Below are 20,783 nucleotides of genomic sequence, written 5' to 3' on the forward strand. Positions count from 1 at the left end.
TAAAGAATCCAAAAGCGTGCTATTCTGAAATCGGAAGGATCACCGGAAAGTGTCCATCCACGGTGCGAAGGGTTATATTACGCTTCAAGAAACTTAAGACTGTTGTTCGAAGGCCAGGATTCAGGGCTTTGAGCTAGAAATCATATATGGGGAGCCAGATATCATGGCCACCATCAGAGCACGCCAAATCAGCTGGATGGGACACATCCACCGAATGCCTGTTGAAAGAATGCCCAGAAAGCTACTAAACAGCGAGCCTGAAGAGACAAAGACAAAAATGAGAGAATGCCCCAGAAAACGATGGAAGGAAGTAAAGGCCAGTGTCATTAAACACTGCGGCTGGGAGTGCTGAGGTGTTGAAAGGAACTGGCGGTTGCATTAAAGGAACGTATAGCCACCTAAGTAAGTGTCTAGTCTAGACAAAAATGTTCTCCATCGCTTGACATGAAGTCAGTCGCATCAGTAGACTTTCGGTTTTATTTTTATTGTCGTTTCAAGAAAATTTAATTAGCTTTCTTTTGGTGGAGTTCATGTAAAAAATATTAATTTTTGACCGAGTAATTGCAAAAGATGGGAAGCATTCGAAGATTAAAATTTGAAACTCATCTCAAGAGTTATGCTGACATCGTTAATTTTGCCGGGAAGCACCACTCTATCAGCTGGAAGATTATTTCGTCTCAAGGAACTCAAAAATATTGCTCAGAAGTCAGAAAGCGGCTAAAAGTCTGGGATTGAAAACAAAAGGATGGAAAACAAAGTGCTAAAGTTTTCAACAAGCAACACAATTTTTCTGTGCGCGATAAAGGCAGAAAGATGGGAATACTTCGGAGCTTGGTCCACAAAATCAAGAAGAGGAATGATGTAGTAACCTGCAAGCTCAGGCTGTCCCCATCGGATCAACTGACAAACAGCCTCAAAGTGCTAAGACAAGGCCGAAGAAACTTAACGATCATCATTTACTTACTTAACCGGCTTATAACTCAATTATGACCGCGGTGTCACATATAAGATTAATATTAAGAAAAGCCGGAGAGAGAGGTATATAGTATGCAAAATTTCAAATGGAATATCACGTGTGTTAGAGAGAGTACACTCTTGTGGAGTAATACGATGAGTAAGATATTACTGTTCATATTAATTGCTTTCTGAATCTTATTACAGGCAATTCGAGGAATTTTCCATGCGTACCAACTGTGATTCGGTCAGTTTTCGACCGAAACACAAGAGAGAGGCAAGATAAAACACTTGCTATCCTTTGTTGGCATTCTCGCAGTTCAAAAAGTATTAATCTTATATGTGATATGGTGGATATGGTCATGAAATGGTTCAATATCTTTGTATATCTTTCAATGTGCAATTTGAAAGATATACAACCCTCCCTGTATCCGGGAAGTATTAGGACGATTGAGAAGTATTAGGAAATTTTGAAGACCAATTTCAGGACTAATGGTTCACCTAGCTATAGACTTGTCGGATATTTCAGAGGAAATGCGAGAAAGCCGTCCGAGACCTGGAGTCGAGCTTGTAAGTCCCTAATGAAGGGATTTAACGAAAAAGGTGCGAGAATTCCGCCAGCAGAAGTCATTGGAATAAAAAAATCAGAAATTCCAATAAAAATATCTTTCTAAAAATATATTTGTTTTTTTAATGTGTAATTCTGTATTTATAGAGAGCTATTTTTCAAATAGGAAATATTTTTATCTACACGTTTTTACTAATTTCTGTGATTTTTTTTTTAAATTAAGAATTGTGCATGAAGCGTTACAATAATTTTGTCGAACACTGTATGTTCAGTGATTCTCCTTAAAATGTCAAAGTTTCTAAGCTAAAAATTAACCTTTTCCTCCTGTTGCTGCGTATGCACACTTACTAACAGATATTCAGGCCATTCTTGTGATGGAATATTTTATTATTATATTATTATCTTTATTGCCAACGGGGCTATTTTATTATTTTGCTATTTTTAACCATGCAAGTATAAATCTCTGGTATGCATTCGCCGCTTAGGCGCACAGCCCGTGCAATTTAATGTGACAGCATGGGGAAAAAACACAGCATTTTATTTTAGTACAGCCACACTGCCGTACCGACTGTCAAGTGACGTCACTCCTTTTCTGGTGAAGTGACACGCATCTGTGCTGTAGTTTTTTTCTGGAGGATTTTTGGACGCCCAAAGTGTGTAAAAATAAGCTAAAAAGACTCATTGAGCTTTGCTAAACGGTGAGAGTTTTGGTTGGTAAAATGAAATATCTGTTGAGTGAAAGTTAAACGGGTGAAAAAGTGCAATTTTCCTTCAATGATTCTCGTGTGGGGGAATCCATCTTGTTTCTTTTGTGCTTCAAGCGTCCTTTTCCCAATCAAAGAGAGAATAAAAACACGCCCCATAATGCCAAGGGTTGTCTTCCGGGAACAAAAGATGGGGGCACATCACAATGGGAATGTCTTCCTATGCAAAAAGTGGCTGTGGGAGTGGTTTTTTGGGGAATTTTCTATCCCTGTTAAAAAGAAAAAATTCCGGGTGTGATTATCTTTATGCCGGTGATTTCACAATGGCGGCTGTTTCGAAGCGCCCCCATTACAAAGAAAAATGTGCTCAAAGTTCTCTTCTGGGTGCAAGTTTATCCATGATTTTTCCAGGGAAATGTGTTTTGTTTATAGTTTTCTGTGCCTTCTACAATTTACCAAAAAAAAAAGAAAGGAAAAAGAAGAGAAGAAAATCCTCCGGAAAAGTTCAAGTGTGTGTTTGTGGGTGATGAATGTTTGGTGCTTTTATTCTATTTCTTGCCATAAATATTTATGTTTTGCGTCTTTTTGGGCAGAAATATCACGCAAAGTGGTGGGAAGATCAATTTGTTCAGGAAAACAATAATTCCAAAGAAAAAAATGTGATAGTAAATATGTTTTAAGTTGTTTTTTTTTATTTAATTTTTCGAGAAGAATTTTCTCAGTATTTTTAATTGATAAGAGTTCAAAAGAAGCATAAAAATGGTGCATGATAATAGTGTGGGTTAAGTATTGTTTTAAGTTTTAGTTTTATGTGGCTACGAACTGGATTTTGGAGCTGCTCTCATGCGTATAAATTTGAAGTATTTTCCTCTATTTAGGGCCCTTTTCCAAGAAAACTCACTCAAAAAAGCTAAAGACAATGGGATGAGAATAAGTACAAGTCGCACGAAGAGGTTTTATCAATTGTAAATAGTCTTAGCCCAAAAGTTTGCTATGAGATCATTTTTTATCTCTGAAGCCTCTTAAGCCATTATCAGAAGAAACAGGTATCTTAAGGTCCAGTAGGGGAATTCTGTAACGATATGACAATGTCATATGACAAAGTTTCACGGTAAATTCGAGAACAGAGTGACACTAAAGAGCTGTGAGCGTTTAATGGTTATTGCAAGGGACTCTATGAAGCTAGTTAGTAACTGACATTAACTGACATCCGAATTAACCATTTAAAAACTTTTAAATTTGTCATATGACATTGTCATTCTGTTACAGAATTCCCCTACAGGACAAATTTTTAGACTTTTCTGGAATTTGCAAAAAAATGCTTTTTTGTTTATTATCAAAGTATGCATCAGACATTTGTAAGGTTTTACTTTCTGAAATTAAAACGTTTCTAATGAATATAATTAGTAGAAAGTTGCATAAAACAAGACATATACCTTTCGAAACGCAAAATATTTTAAATTATTATTTAAAATAATAATTTATTTATTTTATTGATAAAAAATTAAAAAAAAAACAAAATATTTTAAAAAATTATTGTTTTAAAAAGTTTTGGTTCTGAATATTTTTCAAGTTAGCTCCTAATATTTGGTAAAAGTCTCTGTGTCTCAATAATTCTGAGTCCTTAACCTCTCCGAAAATATCGTAATATAACATCATACGCAAATTAGACCATTTACGATTATTCATTTCTGCGCAATTGATATCCGGATTGTTACCGGAAAGCATTTTTAATTACTCTAATCCTCCAATAATCCGAGAAAAATACCCCAAGAGAAGAGATATATTTTGTTTTTTTTTCACGCTTCATAAATTGTTTTTTGACATCGCATCGATTTTGGTAAAATTTTCCTTTAATTTCATTTCTGGTTTGAATTCTGGGTGACAGATTCTTTTCTTAAACAGTTACGCAACATAAATAAATGATGTTTGAAATGAATTAATATATAGAATTTAAAATCAAGGACGGGTGTTTGATAACAATATTCTATCTGAAGTATTTCTATGACTGGGAATATCGCCATTTTGAATTTGGTTAAATTTTGAGTTTTTAGAAAGGTATTGAAATTTCAAACCCGGCTATATCAGTCTCAATTGGTAATAAATTGATCACGAAATTGCAGTTGATTAATTTTTCTCGATTATCTCTTGTTTGAAAATTAGAAAATAGAAACTAAAAAACTCAGTTTTGTGATTAATTTCAATATATTTATTAATATTTAAACTTTCAAAAAATTTTTAAGAAACGCAAAAATTTTTGTAGTTTCGTCTTGGTAATTTTAAAATCATTAAAACTGAACAACTCATTAAAAATGTAACGTCATTAAAGAGTCAATTAACTGGTGGTTAATTTTTTTAAATTATACACTGAGAAAAAAAGAGTGCGATTAACATTTTTTCCTCATAACTTTAACACTTCTCATGTGTAAAAATATATCAACATTTTTTAATGTTAATTTTACACCTTTTTAAGAGTAAAATTAACATGAAAAAGGGTAACTTTAACCCCTAATACACCTAAAAAGGGTAATATTTACACCAATTTCGGATCAATACTGCAGGGTAAAATTAACATTTCCGGAATGTTCTTTTAACTTTTTCGGATTTCTCTCAGTGTAAGAGGAAACCACGCTACCTCCAGACGACTCAAGCTTCGAATAAATCATTTTTTTCAATATGTTTTTAAAGAATTTGACCCATTTTAATATTACTTCCTCCGTTCCGAAAAAAGTCTTAAGGTGTCTACATATTATAAGAAATTTCTATCAAAAATGAGCTTCAAGAAGTGTTCTTCAAGAAAATTGCCTACACATTGGTGAGAATTTTTGACAAAAAGATGGATTTTTGAAGAAAATTTGTGTAATGTGTAGACAAATTTCTTCAAAAATCATATCCAATTGAAGGTAATTTCCATCAAGAATTTTTGAAAGAAATTACCCGCTACACATTGGAATAGAATTCATCAAAGTCATTCTTGACAGAATTCTTGACGGAAACCATCACGATTCAAGATTGTTTTTCACGAAAATTTGTTATTTTCTGCTGGAAAAAGTGAGAAAAACGTTTGGTGAAGTTCCTTGGGATAGTATTTAGTGAATTTCTGAAGAAAATCTTCTAAATATGCAAGGGAATAGTGTTTTTCTGGAGATGTCGTTCCTGGTGGAATCCAACCCAGCCTTTGAAGGAACATTTCCTGTGATTTTCCTCCAGAAATTGCCGGAAGTTAATCCATCTGTGTATTCTTGAGGTGTTCCACAGTACAGTAGCCTCGTACTCCATGGATTGCAAGACGGATGGAAAGGAGAAAATTTACGGGCAGTTTGGAATCTCTATATGCCTTGATTACCAAGGTTTTAAGGATTTTACTTTAGATTTTTTTTTATTTCTCACCACCTTTTCATGCACTACTACTCAAACTGGGAGTCCCACGGAGGAATCGAAGACCTGTGGCTATCCAGTTCTGGTGTTCCCGAAAGGAAGCAATCCCACATAGTTGCTAGTGGTTGAGAAAGTGAATGATATAAAAGATCATTCTGATGTTCTTCTGGGGGTTCAAGTGATGGCTTCTGGTAGCTCCGGACAGTTCTCGTTTGCATTGAGATCTCCTCGGTGTTAGTTCTGGTTAGCTCTTGTTTTAATTGGTAACCAAGGCATATAGAGATTCCAAAGTGCCCGTAAATTTTCTCCTTTCCATCCATCTTGCAATCCATGGAGTACGAGGCTACTGTACTGTGGAACACCTCAAGAATACACAGATGGATTAACTTCCGGCAATTTCTGGAGGAAAATCACAGGAAATGTTCCTTCAAAGGCTGGGTTGGATTCCACCAGGAACGACATTTCCAGAAAAACACTATTCCCTTGCATATTTAGAAGATTTTCTTCAGAAATTCACTAAATACTATCCCAAGGAACTTCACCAAACGCTTTTCTCACTTTTTCCAGCAGTGAAACAACAAATTTTCGTGAAAAACAGTCAGAAGAGCAAGATACTTGGAATCTGTCAAAAAATTTTTTGATGGAAAATAAAAAACCCAGTGTGGAGGCATTTTTCTTCAAAAATTCCTTCAAAAATATGAATTTTTCTTTAACAAATTCTTGAAATAATTCTTGATGAAATCAGCTCCAATGTGTAGACACCTTTACGTTCGCTAGTACATTTTAATAGTTGGTCCAATAATGCCTTAAATTTTCTAAAAAGAGCCATGAGTCAAATCCATTAGGAAGCAAGAAAAAAAATTATTTGTCCGAAGTCCGAAGCTTGAGTCGTACGAAGTCCGAAGCTTGAGTCGTCCAAAGGTAGTGCGTTTTCCCTTACGCATTTTTATTTCTTCTTATTTCCGGTGTTCCGAATTTTACAAAATCATGATTTCTTTAGTAAAATTTACTAACTTAATAAAGAAAAATTAAATTAAAAAGATTAGAAAAATTAAATAATTTTGACATTAAATGTTCTTTCAACTGAATCTTTGTAATCTTGTTTATCTCCGTATTAAGGGGTATAAGAAGCGTCCACAATGATTAATAAATACAATTTATAATGTATTTTTAAAGCATTGAGCAATTGGTAATCAGAACATTTAAAAAAAAATTATTTTTGGTGAAATTTCCGATTTCCTGTGGAAATTATTTTGAAAACAAATCATTGGGCAGATTAAACAATTTTAGAATTACTGTAAACAGTCTCAAGAACATTTGTTTCTTTATTTCTCAAATTTCTTCAATCTTAGAATTTGAAAAATTGCTGATGTTTTCTTGGAAATTGAGCCTTCCAAAATACCTTTTCGTTGAAAAATGTGTTGGTATTTTTGTTGAGCACAATCCTTATTAGCTGTTTTCTCCACAGGGTATTTTATTGCACGTTTCAGTATTCATCAACAAGTAGAGAGTGAACTTAACAAAGTTGATTAGTAGGCAAGTAACTGGCCTTACACACACTTTCCGTTTGTCCTTTGTGGAATTTTATCGGAAAACCCAGAGAAGGAAAAAAGAAATACTGGAATTTGAACTGGAAAAGCGAAAAAGCAAAGAGAGAGACTAATTGGGCAAAAGGCTTACTCTCATGAGTGGCGTAAGACCCAACGATCGAATTACTGTAAAGATTCATAATATGAAACGTAGTGCATCTCGTGATTCGCCACCACGATCAAAGAGACGCACCAGCATGGGACGCTACGATGATAGTTCAGATGAGAGAATGACGCCTGAGCGCGTGAGACGTCGTATGGCACGTTCTCCGAGCCCCAGGCCTCGCTATATCTCTCCGCATCGGGATGAGTACATCAGGACCAGGGAGATACCGCCCGAGAGGTATTCCTACAAGGTGCTCTGCGTGAGTGCCCTGCATCCCAAGGCATCGGATGAATTCATCAAGGAAACCTTGTACAGGGAGTACAAGAAATTTGGGGATTTTTCCATCAGGATTTCGCATGATCTGGAGGAGAGAGTGGCCTACGTCTGTTTCAGGTTAGTACAAGAAAAAAATCCCATTTAACTTGATATTTCAGGAAGGATTTGTCCCCGAGATAAAATTAATTGAAAAAGGTTTTAAAAAGATTTTGGAAAAATTTTCTTCAAACAAAGTTGAACTTCAGTTAAAAATTTTTGACAAAGCGGTATTAAAAATTATTATTTAACTCGACAAACATTGTATTCTCTATTCTAATGTCCACTTTTGGCCACCGGGGCCGTATCTTCGAGATGTGAGAGTTTGATTTTGTGGGAAAAGCCAGCTCTCCGTGTGGAACTCGCCTATTTAGTATCCACGAAATTTTCGATTGGAAATTTTCTCATAAAAAACCGGGGAGAATTCTCGACTGGTATTCCCTGTGAGAGTTTGATTAATTTACATAGAAAATAAGCAAATAAATTAAAATATCGCATTTTTTTAAGTTTTAAATGGTTTTTAAATGATTATATCACTTAGTAAATACAAATTTCGTATATTTATTATAAATTTCAATGAAATTTCTTTCTTAATAAACTGTGCAGGAATTTCGAACTTTATTCTTATTATTTTTCTAATTTTTTGAGTTTGATGCCAATCATTTTCAAAATTGTTTATTATTTTAATATTATTTTCTTTCAACTCTCGTAAATAAGAAAACGGTTGTGGCCATTTAATAATTAGATACTTGATTAACCTATTTATATTTTTAATATATACGAAATTGAACAGATTTTTAGCAGTTTACTAGGCCGTGAACTCTTTAAAACTCTTAATTTTGGTTTTAACTAAAACCGGAGAAAAAAGATCGCATAATTTATCGGGAAAAGGTTCTTTTTTTAGTAAGTTGAAATTGTAAGATCTCAAGAAACAACAAAACAATTATTTTAAGCATAAAAATAATACCACTTATTATAAAATTAATAAATGGATAATAATTGAACAAATATTTAAAAATCGTGTAGTTACGTGTTCTTCCTTAAATTAAAAAAAAAAAAAATAAGTGAGATTTTTGATATTCAATGTAAGAAAAATTGTAACTTCACTATTGAAAAACTATTTACAGTGCTTGAAACGCTTTTCTTTAGATTAATAAAGTTTTTATTTGAGAAAATTCCTTCAAATACTCCACGTCATATAGAAAAGAAAACGGATAATATCTACACTGAGAAAAAAAAGAGGGTGCGATTAACTTTTTTTTCTCGTAACTTTAACACTTTTTAGGTGTAAAAACATACAGTAGAGTCTTCGATATCCGGCTGACTGGGGGACAAAATGACATTTAGGTTTTTTGAATGAACAACGGTTTTTCTATTTTGTGCAGTGTGAATTTATTTTCTGTCTGACAAAGAAAAAGAGAATTTTCTTCATGGTGTGCTTATGTTTCATTTTTTATCACAATTATGTATTAAAAACTTCGATACAATGTTAATAATACTTTAATTTACTCTGGACAAACTTCATGTTTTGTGAAAATAATTTTGAATACATCAACCGCCTGTGTTTGGCAGCTGTCACCCGGATATCGAAGTGCCGGATAACGAAGAGTTGAGTGTATCAACATTTTTTAATGTTAATTTAACACCTTTTTAAGTGTAAAATTACATGAAAAAGGATATCTTTAACCCATAATACACCTAAAAAGCATAATATTTACACCGATTTCGGATCAATAATGCAGGGTAAAATTAACATTTCCGGAATGTTATTTTAACTTTTTCGGATTTCTCTCTCAGTGTAGTATTTTCCCCGAAAAACATATCAATTTTGAATTTTACTCTTGAGTGATTGTATTTATATTAGTATATCTTCTAAATTTAAAATTTTCAGCGATCTTTGTATTTTTGTTAAACTGACTATAGTTTTTTTTATGTGTTCTTATAGAGATAAAACCGTATTCTGAAAGGGAATAAAATTCTATCTATATCTAATTCTGTAATAATCGAAAAATCAAAAAATCCTCAAACTGTCATTAAAATAGTGGAAGTGTTAATTGTTTATCAAGCATTGCGAAAATATCATGAATATTATATTTGTTACGGTTCTCAAGTATTACAAAAACGTTACAAAAATACTTGTCAAATCCGAAAACAATACCAAATTAGCGACTAAGAAAACTTTTTTTGACGAAAACTGGTAACCTCTTAACATTTAATATACCTCGTCGCTTGAAAATTGGTTCGAAAAATCACAGAAAAATACAAGAAAATGTGAAAATATTGAAAAAAATAATAAGAATTGTTGCAGAAGAATATTGCAGAAAAAATAAGGTGAAAATTAACTTTAAAATTATAAAAGAGAATTTTTAAATTTTACAGGAAAATATATATTGATATGAATCCAATATAATCCTTCTCAAATTGCTAAAAAAAGATAAATTTATTGGAAACTTTAGCATTATTTGACAATTTTTAGAAAATTTATATAAAACCACGAGAAAATGAGAAAATCTTTATACTTATAAATACTTATTTATAATTTAAATTGGTACAAATGCAAAGGGTCTTTTTTTAGGTGTTTTACTGTAGTAAAAGAGACAGATAATCCTAACCGGCTTATGTAGGTGAGATTCTTAACGTGAGCTAACTCGGAGTGCATGCAAATTCGATTTAGAGCTGAAATTGTGAGTCGCCATTCAGTTATCTTGAATCAAATTCGTGAAATTATACAAATTTTGTATTTAAACCAAAATATCAAGGATTTGGATGAACTGACAGAAAAGTGATATATGGGTGAAATGTAGACCAGAATGTTCTTTATAATTTTCCCATAGAACATGATCTCATCGATTACTCAGAAGTCAAGATAAGCGAGGTTTTTTGTTTCTTAACTTGTTTTTTCATCCAGAGTGCCCCAAGTAGTCATTTGTTGAACTTCAACTATATCAAAGAATTGTTGTATTTTGTGGGACTTTCCATTTAAAACCCTATTTTAAGTGTCTTGGTGGAGTAGAGGCAGTCAAATTGGCATCTGAGTGATTTCAAAGCGTTATTATTGGAAAAATCAATTTTTTCACACTTAAACGGCAAAATCGGAGTGATAGCGTAGTCTGAGTGGAAAATGATGTATGGACGAAATGTAGAGACAAATGTCCTCTACAATTATGTCGAAGTAATCATCAAAATCGGTTCAGCGACAGTCGAGATAATTGAGGTTATGTGATATTGAAATTGGTTTTTCGACTATGGCGCCCCTGGTGTTGGTCCCACGAAGTTCAAATATTTTAGAAAGTTGTATTATTTGGTGAGATCTTTCGTTTAAGCCCTCATTCATCAAAATAGGTCACATAGAACCGAAGATATGATTTTTTGAATTTTGTGAACTTTGACTCCTCATATCTCCGGTTCTGTTTTAACCACAGCGCACATTTGCACCATTTTGGAAACGTCTTAGACTGGACTACAACATACTAAAATTTCAAAAAAATGGCGGAAGTAGGGGTGGGGGGTGGGGGGTCAATGCACCAAGTTGCAATTTTCACCCGATATATAACCTTTGCCGAAAACCGCAAGTCGATATCTCTTTTAGTTTAGGAGCTATTAAGCTCCAAAGAGCGGCCGGCCGGCCGGGAACGTAAATTAGCCACATATATATTCGTGATCAGGAAGTGGCGAAACACATTTTGGCCAAGTTTGAGGTCGATCGGACGACATGAAATTTTGTTAGGATTATAGTAGGTGAGATTGTTAAGAATCTCACCTAATACAAAAAAGAGAAATTGGGCATGAAATGCCGTTGCAGTCATTTAAGTGTTAAGAGGAGTTGCGATGAATAATGCCCAGCGCACAATAACTTTTGTTTTGTAAACATGTTTTTGATATTTTAATAAGAGCAAATGAAACCGAGATCTAGTTATCTTGCTCTCGCTCATAGGGAATTTTGAAAACATGTTTACAAACAAAAGTTATTGTGCGTTGGGCATAAATCAAACCTTATAACAATGTTATTTATTTATATTCATTCATTGAATTTATAATTACTCCAGTATTCAGTTTTTTTTTGCACCAAAAACAGCGCGAAATGTCGAAAAGCGATTCCATAAACAGTTCCACACGAAAATATCGCCTGATTCTCTCCGATATTCGTGGATACGGAGAGAAGGCATATGGGAAAACTAGGCGAAAATGTCACGGAGAGAAGCTCGCCTAAAATCTTCTCTCACAAAGTGGAGGATACGGGCCCAGGGGGGGAGAATTCTGTAACTCTGTGAAGTGATCATCTGTCAAAATTGGTGAACACTTCAATAAAGTGATAGCAAAAGAGATTCTGTAGCTTTTGCGATAGCTTCTCGTGAAAGGATCACTGTGAGGTTATGTGTTTCACTTGTCATTTTTTTGGTGAAAATGATGCTATCACTCGGTGAAGCCAGTGAAATTTTTTTCCATATTAAGCTTGAAAAACAACACCACATCATTTCTAATATTCAATTCTAGTGTTTTTCACAGTTATTTAGTTCAAATACTCATTATAATCTTAAATTTAATAAAAATTTCAACACACTTCCTCTGTCTGCTTCACGCAAAGTTACAAAATAACTTTTCTAGCAGTCGTAAAGGGAAGCTCGTGAACCTTTCACTGGTGAATCGTTCACTAGTGAAGCGTTTATAGAGTAAGAGAATTCCTAACCAGATGTCACTACAATCGTCAAAGAGTCCTTAATTAAGGACTTAATAAGTACTTACTAAGAGCACGGTCAATGCCATTAATAATAGCAGTGCATTAGTAACAACTTGCTTTGTGTTAGCCGGGGTTTTTTTTATGGAAAATTTTGCATTTTACTCTTAGCAAATGTTTTTGCAAAATTTTTCAAAAATGCCATTTTTGTTCAAAACAGGACTTCTGAGGATGCCCGAGAGGCAAAGCACGCCAAGCCTCGAATCATTCTCTATGACAAAGTGGCCATCGTTGAGCCAGTTTACGAATCGACTCGTCATGAGTATCGTGTCAGACCGCGCAGTATCACTCCCGAATACGATAGACACTACTATTCGCGTTCTCCGGGACCTGAAAGGCGTCGCCCAATTGATCCTTATGAACGCTATGGACCTCCGCCGGTGGTCATGCATCATCCCAGGGAATTTGCTCCCATGGGACATCATGAGTACATGCCCAGAGGGCCCCCAATGCACCATGTACCCATTCATCCGGGACCACCACATCATCCAAGACACTATGTCCCGAGACACATGGTGCCCCGTCCCCATGTTCCCTTTGAGAAGCCGGAAAACAAAAAGGACAAATTCCCGAATTACTTGCATCACATCCAACCGGAAGATGATCCATTGAGTACGAGAACACTATTTGCGGGAAATCTGGAGATTAATATCAGTGATGAGGAATTGAGGAGGATTTTCGGGAAGTATGGGATTGTTGAGGATATTGATATCAAGAGACCTCCTCCGGGTACTGGAAATGCTTTTGCCTTTGTACGATATCAGAATCTCGATATGGCACATTTGGCAAAAGTTGAGCTGTCTGGGCAGTACATTGGGAAGTTCCAGTGCAAAATTGGGTATGGAAAGGCTACACCGACAACGAGGATTTGGGTAGGTGGATTGGGTACGTGGACATCAGTGACGCAACTTGAGAGGGAATTTGATCGATTTGGAGCTATAAAGAAGATTGAGTATCAAAAGGGTGATACATCCGCTTACATTCTGTATGAGTCCATTGAAGCTGCCCAGGCAGCAGTGAAGGAAATGAGGGGTTTCCCATTGGGTGGTCCAGAGAGACGTTTGAGATTGGACTTTGCAGATGTTGCTGGATCAGTTCCGTTCAGGCCAAAACCACCGGGTCCGGGATATGAAGGGGCCGAAGGGACGGATTTCAGGCGTGTACCAACGGAGTATCCGGACATGGGATATGAAGATGGGGCTTCCGGAGGGTATCCGTACAGTGGCAGAGGTGGATATAGGGGTAGAGGGGGGAGTATGTACAGAGGCAGGGGAGGATATCGAGGTGGGTATCACAATGATGGTCACAGAAGTGGCGGAGCTGATGGGGAGGAATGGCGAAGGGCACCAGCTGATCTCGAATATGATTCCCATCGGGCAAGACGTTCAATCTCCCGTGAACCTGGAGTTGATCGGTCAAGATCACGTTCACCACGACGACGGAGTCCAGATTCCGATTCGGATTCATCTTCCCGCAGAGCTGGAATGCTCTGTTCAGCCAGAACACTACCCGAAGTGGCCAGAAAGTGCACGACACTGTGGCAGGGAGCTCTGATTCTCAAATCTTCCCTCTTCCCGGCTAAATTTCACCTGACCGATGGGGATACGGATATTGTGGAGGGTCTGATGAAGGATGAAGATGGAAAGCATCATTTGCGCATAACACAGCGCCTGAGATTGGATCAGCCGAAATTGGAGGATGTTCAGAAGAGAATTTCAACCTCGTCATCTCATGCCATCTTCCTGGGTATGCCGGGATCGACGTCTTCGGTGACAAATGACGATGCTGGAGTTCAGACGAGACCACTGAGGAATCTCGTGTCGTATTTGAAGCAGAAGGAAGCAGCGGGAGTGATTTCGTTGTTGAATAAAGAGACAGAGGCCACAGGGGTTCTCTATGCTTTCCCGCCGTGTGACTTCTCGTCCGAACTCATCAAGCGCACATGCCACAATGTCACGGAGGAGGGACTGAAGGAGGATCATCTGGTTATTGTGGTGGTTCGTGGAGGAACTGCATAAGCACAACAGGCTTCATTGTTTTTTTTTTACTAATCAAGGTAAGTTTTTAAAAAATCTTTATTTATTTTAGATAATTTCCGTACTATTAACCCATTCCTTACCATGGTATTATACATCATACGCAAATTGAGTGATTTTTGATGATTTATTTCTGTACAATCGATATTAGAATTTCTGCCGGGAATGGATTTTTAGTTACTTTAGTCCTCCTTCAATTACTTGGAAAAAATAGCCCAACAGAGATGGAAATACATTTTGTTGTTCTTTTCTCGCTTCGCGAAAAGTCATGCAAAATTTTTGCTCAAAATAGCGGACGGAAAATACATCCCGACGAATTTGTTAAAATTGGCCTTTTACCTCTTTCCTGATTTGAATTCTAGTTGTCAAATTGTTTTCTTGGATAGTTACTCTATCAAAATCAACAGATTTTGTAAAGATTTAATGTACAGAATTTATATTCAGTGACCATTAAGACGTGTGTTTGACAGCGGCTAACCGCGCCCCCGTAGTAGATAAAAAAATTTCTTTTCAGAAAAATCAATATTTATTAATCTGTAGGAAACTAATTCCAAAATATGAACATTATATCTCAAGTATTTCTAGTACATTGACTGAATGGGTGCTGGGGCTGAATTGAGGTGATTTTTGAAGTCTTTGAAAGTTGTACAATTCGAAATTTTCAAAAAGTAAAAAAAAAATCAAAACAAAGTCTAACTATTAATTAGACCTAAAATGTAGTACCCCTTCAGAGTAATAAACGCTTTGCAGCCAATAAAAAGTCAGATCCCCTATTCCTGGAAAACTCGTAAAGTATGAGATGTACGTTGACAGTTTTGAAGATTACTTTCTCTTCGGGGAAGTCATAAATTAGAGCTCGCGCTAAAAGTAATAAAACCTTGACAAGAAATAGGGACAAGGATTGCAAACGATCAAGAAGGTGTACGATCTTCAGCCGTTCTAATTTATGCACAACCTTTCCCAAGGATTTGGAAAGTGTTGTTAATGAAAAAGGGAAAATTTCTAGAAATAGTGAATGTTGGATATTTATATGGGCACTTAACGATCGTCTTCAGACAGTCGTTATCTTGAAGTTCGTCCTGAATTACTAATGAGCAATTCTTGGAATTGGACATTCAAGAGTTTGGTTCAGTCCGTTCAGTCACAGTGTAAATGTATGTAGCTCAGGTCACTGGATAGTGTGCCTTTCTCCAAAAACAGTTTAGTAGTCCAAAAAAGAGTGTATAATTGAGGAAAAAAAAATCATCTGGATCCGGAGACAACTAGAACTAGACAGCCCTATAAGCTGATCAGAGAGCAAGCTGGATACCGATTTGGGAAATCCAGCTATGGTCAAGTACTGAACCTCATTCAAAACATTGAGGATGGGTTTGAGCGAGGAAGGCAAAATCACAGATGTTGCCTTTGTTGAGCTCTCAGCAGCCTATGACACAGTAAACCACAGAATTCTCCTTTCCAAGATTTACAATCTTAGAAATGACTACGGCCTCACAAGGACGATTGGGGTTCTCTTATGCCCTAGACACACTTACGACTTAAGCCGAGAAACGTCTTATACGGGCTTCAGACCTAAGACTTAGCTATATGGCTTAACTTCTCGAATTTCTTCTTAATCATGATTTTTTGGAAATTATTATCACTTAAGATTGGTCAACATGGGCAAATGCTGTATTAAATTTTGAAAAACCAATAAAATTGATTGCTTTTTTGAATTTCGAGACCATCGGGAACTGAGATAAACCTTAGGTCTGAAGTCGGCCTTAGTGAAAAATAATGAAAATGTAGTTTAACCATTATTTCTAATATAATTACATTAAGCCGTCTCTCGGCCAATCCTCAGGTCTATCAAGGCCCTTAGAGAACTACAGATTCCTTGTTGAGTTCTGTGGTCAGAAAAGCAGATGGAAATTGCAAAAAATGGCCTACCGCAATGTAGTGTCTTGGCACCAATTATGTTTAATATCTACACAAATCATCAGCCATTGGCGTCTCCATCCAAGGCATTCTTGTATGCGGATGACTTGACTCTAGCTGTTAAGGCAAACACGTTTCAAGACGTGGAGTCGCAGCTTGAAACTTACCTTGTGGAATTTTCCAAATTCTACGATCAGAACCAACTAAAGACAAATCAAAATTACAAAAATTATTTTACCCTTTTTATAGCTTAAAGAGTTAAACAGAGTAAATATTCAAAAATAAACAAAATATTCATTTTGCACAAATAGGGTAAATTAAGCTAATTCAAAACTTGATTTAAATGGAAATTTTTCGCTACTCCAAATGGAAACGTCACTGTCTTCATGATAAATACAGTACTAAATTACTATATTTATGTATTTTCTATACCTCAGTTTCATTATTTAGTTAATTTTGATCTAAATAAAGCGAAAATCAATTCATATTCAGAAATGTTAATTTGTTAATTTCTCAGAAAATTAAAAGTGTACCTTTCACCATCGAATTTTTCATCGATCGACCATGTTTTCCAATGAAAACACAATAAAGTGACTGTTGTTTATTCGTTTTGTTTAACATTTATGTCATATTTCTGGCTAATTTGAGTTAAATTAAGTGCTAATCTTGATTGGTAATGGTACGTGAAGTTTTCAAATGAAATAATTACTTATTTCGTGAACAAAAAGGGTTTTTCTGAAGTGTCTGCAAATGCTTCAATAGGAAACCCCGGAAATATGATTTTTTTTGGAGATATTTTCTTATTGTTTTAGATGGGAAAGGAGAAAAGACCAGGAATAAGAACAAATCGTGCACTCAGAAGCAACTCAACAAGGTTTTGGAAGCCTTTCGTCGCGGTTTCACTTATACACTGTTTGTCTCCAATTAGAAACTTTCCCTTGTCTCCATTTGGATTAATTTGTTTGAAATAGAAACATTTTACACTCGCGTATTTTTCTTGTATTTAATAAGTTTTCAAATTATATCTGAAGAATTTTCACTAAACAGTCATTCTAGAAGAGTCAAGGAGCAAATTTATGTAATTCTCTTCAGAAAAAATATGAACTTAATGCGTTGAATCATCTGTCAAAGTTAAAGCGTCTGGAAACGGTTTTGAATTAGGACATTTACCCTAAATAAAATAAGAAATTTTGTAAAATGTAAATCATTCAAAAACTTAACGATTTTTTCGGATTTTTAGTTATATTCTTTTCATATTCAAATTATACCGATCCCTTGTTCATGAATTCTTTTTGTGCAAATCCTTTCTTTGCAGATTCCTTTTCAGCACGTGTAGTGGGTGTTTGCAGAGATTTTGCAGTGAAGTGGCGATAAAATTGTTCGCGAATTCCTCAATATTATGATGAATTAAGTTTTGTTCTTATCAATGATAAAGTGTCGCCAATAACATTCGCGTGTATAAGTTTCTATTTTAATCACAAAATATTATTAATCCTGCAAGTAATTTGAAAATTGTAATTTCAAGTTTGAGACGAGAAAAAAGCAAACAAAAATTATGCAATTGTGAATAATTTGAGAAAAAAAAGAAGACAGAAAAAATATCAAAATGAATGGAAAACAGTTTAAGTTCAAATGAGTTTTTAGTTTTAAATTCTGAAATTGTTTAATTTCTACTTTTTTTTTAGTTTTTTTTTTGAAAGAAGTTTCTGACAAAGCAAGTGTCCTAAAGTGGCGTTTTCGAGAGAGGGAAAAAAGAAATAATTGGTGAATTGAGAGTTGAAGTTTATCTTTTTTTTTTTTAGTTTTGTGATGACAAAATTTTTTGAAGTTTAGTTTTCTTTGGGTGCAAAAATAGTTTTTGAACGAGAGATAAACAGTTTCAATGGCAGGAGAAAAGGTTAGATGAATAGAGGGTTTGATAAAAAAAAACATTATCTTGTGCTATTGGTGTGTTTTAGTTTAAGAAAAGTTCTTGAAAAATTAAACACAATTATTGATAATGGCAACACTGAAGTTTATAGTTTATAGTGGATTTAATTGAGTAAAAGTAATATTAGATGTCTTGCTAGATTTTCAAATGATTAAAAAAAGAAAAAAAGTGGAAGGAAAATTTATTTTTTTAATAATTTTCCTTCCAAAATAATTAAACATTTAAATAAAAAAAAATATCCATATACGCATTATGAAAAAGTTCTAGAAGTTTAAAAAAAATCATATAATATCATTCTATGTGGCTATAAAAAAAAGTAAGTTTGTATCCGGGGGACTTGGAAGTTTTTCACTCCAAAAGAGAAGCATTGAAGTTTACACTGAAAAAAATGTGTTGAGAAAAAGCGCAGACAAAGTAAATGATGAAAATGAAGAGTGGCAGGTGATTTGTGTCTTGAGGAAAGTTTTAATTAGCACCTTTTGAAGTTTTTTTTAGTTGGTGTGTGTTCGTAAATTACAAGTTTTTACTGTGCAGCAACAAAAGAACAAAAGTTATTTTTGCAGAGTTTTTAAAAAAATTGAGAAAGTTCTTTTCAAATCTGTGACCGTTTTTGAAGTTTCTGCTTAAACGAAAAAGAAAAATAGAAAAAAATCCTGAACGATATAGAAATATAATGTAGATTTTGCTGAAAATGTCTCACAATGTGGAAAATGTTTTGCAAAATGCTACAGAATATTGAAATATCGTTGTCTAAACACAAATTTACGAACACTCCAAAAATGAAAAAGTTGGTGAATGACTAAGAAAAAATGCAAATTAAAAGTAGATATTGCAAATGTTACTCTAAGTTTGTGTTTAATCTTTCTTTTTTTTTCAAACAAAAATAGTGTAAATTGAATTGTTCAATTGTGCTTTGAGTGATCAATTAAAAGGTTTTTCCTGGACCAAGGATACAAAAATAATACTGTGAGTTTTTTTTCTCTGTGTTTTCTTATTGTCTTCTGACCGAGGGGTAACTCATTGTAGAAGCACAAACCATTTGGTCAAGAAACGTTTCTAGAACCGCGGAAACGCATCCAAGAAGTACTGAAAGGTTCCTGGAATGGCATCAATGCATCTAGAAAACACGAAAACAATTTTAGAATCTCGGAAACGCATACAAGGCACACGGAAACGTTCCTGGATCGCAGAAACTCATATAGAACACACGAAAACTTTTCTAAAATCGTAGAAACATATCCGAAAGAACGACTAAAAGATTCTTGGGGTAGCACAAGCGCATTTCAAAAACACAAACCTGTTTCTACAATAACGAGAACGTTTCCAATAAAAACGAAAACGTTTCTAAAATCGCGAAAACGCATTCAAGAAACATGGAAAATTTCCTAGGATGGCACCAACGCATTTGGTGAATACGAAAACGTTTTTGAATAACAGGAACGTTTCGAAGAAAAAGGGAAACGTTTCTATAATCGCGAGACGCATCTAAGAGACGTAGAAAACGGTCTTGAATTGCAAAAAGCATCTAGAAAGCACGAAAACTTCTTCAAGAATCGCGAGACGCATTTAAGAGACATAGAAAACGTTCCTGTATCGCAGAAAAACGTCTAGAAAGCACGAAAACTTCTCTAAGAATCGCGAGACGCATTTAAGAAACATAGAAAACGGTCTTGAATCGCAAAAAAAGCATTAGAAAGCAAGAAAACTTCTCTAAAAATCGCGAGACGCATTTAAAAGACGTAGAAAACGATCTTGAATCGCAAAAAAAAAAACATCTAGAAAGCACGAAAACTTCTCTAAGAATCACAAGACGCATTCAAAAGACGCAGTAAACGTTCCTGGATCGCAGAAAAGCGTCTAAAGGGCACGAAAACTTTTCTAAGAATCGTGGATACAATTCCAATACACACTAAAAGATTCCTGGGGTAGCACAAACGCATCTAAAAAGTACGAAAAGTTTCTAGAATAATGGGTACGCTTCCAAGAAAAACGGAAACCTTTCTATAATCGCAGAAACGCACTCAAGAAACAAGGAAGACGTTCTAGGATCACAGAAAAGCGTCCAGAAAGCATGAAAATACATCGAAGAAATAATAAACAGTTCTTGAATTGTAGGAACGCATTCGAGGAAAGCGAAAACGTTTCTAGACTCATGGAAATGCTTCCAAAAAATATGGGAAGGTTTCTAGAATCACGATAACGCATCTAAAGAACAATGGGCCGTTTCTAATATCGCGTAAATGCATCCAATAAACACAGAAAGGTTTCACAAGTCGCAAAAACGTATCTAGAAAACATGGAAGCGTTTCTAAAATCGCACAAATGCAACCAAGCTCGGTAGGGCATCCATAAGATACGAAAACGTTTCTGCAAAACACAGAAGGTGGAGTTATAGAAACAGCATCAAGAAAACATGTAAAATTTTTCTAAAATCGCGAAATCGCTTCTAAGAAACACAGAAAGGATCTAGGAGTCGTGGATAAGTATCTAGAATCTAGAAAAAGCGAAAACGTTTCTTAAATCGCGGAAATGCATTCAAGAATCGTGCATGTGAAGC

At 35.0% G+C, this 20,783-nt stretch overlaps 1 protein-coding gene across 4 annotated transcripts; it reads left to right on the top strand.

The window, feature by feature from the left end:
- Positions 1-2,085: 2,085 nt before the first annotated feature.
- Positions 2,086-19,188, top strand: LOC129804751 (RNA-binding protein spenito). Of its 4 annotated transcripts, none has more exons than XM_055852326.1 (4): positions 2,086-2,220; positions 7,073-7,692; positions 12,507-14,402; positions 17,612-19,188. In XM_055852326.1, exons 2-3 carry the CDS (start codon positions 7,289-7,291, stop codon positions 14,362-14,364), a joined length of 2,262 nt encoding a protein of 753 aa, XP_055708301.1. In that variant the 5' UTR covers positions 2,086-2,220; positions 7,073-7,288; the 3' UTR covers positions 14,365-14,402; positions 17,612-19,188. The 4 variants fall into 4 exon arrangements, with proteins under 4 accessions (XP_055708301.1, XP_055708302.1, XP_055708304.1 ...); XM_055852327.1 differs by having other exon boundaries at positions 2,091-3,086; XM_055852329.1 differs by having other exon boundaries at positions 2,116-2,175.
- The last annotated feature ends 1,595 nt before the right edge of the window (positions 19,189-20,783 follow it).

Source organism: Phlebotomus papatasi, chromosome 2 (assembly GCF_024763615.1).
Source record: "Phlebotomus papatasi isolate M1 chromosome 2, Ppap_2.1, whole genome shotgun sequence".
In the NCBI taxonomy this organism is placed as follows: Eukaryota; Metazoa; Arthropoda; class Insecta; order Diptera; family Psychodidae; genus Phlebotomus; species Phlebotomus papatasi.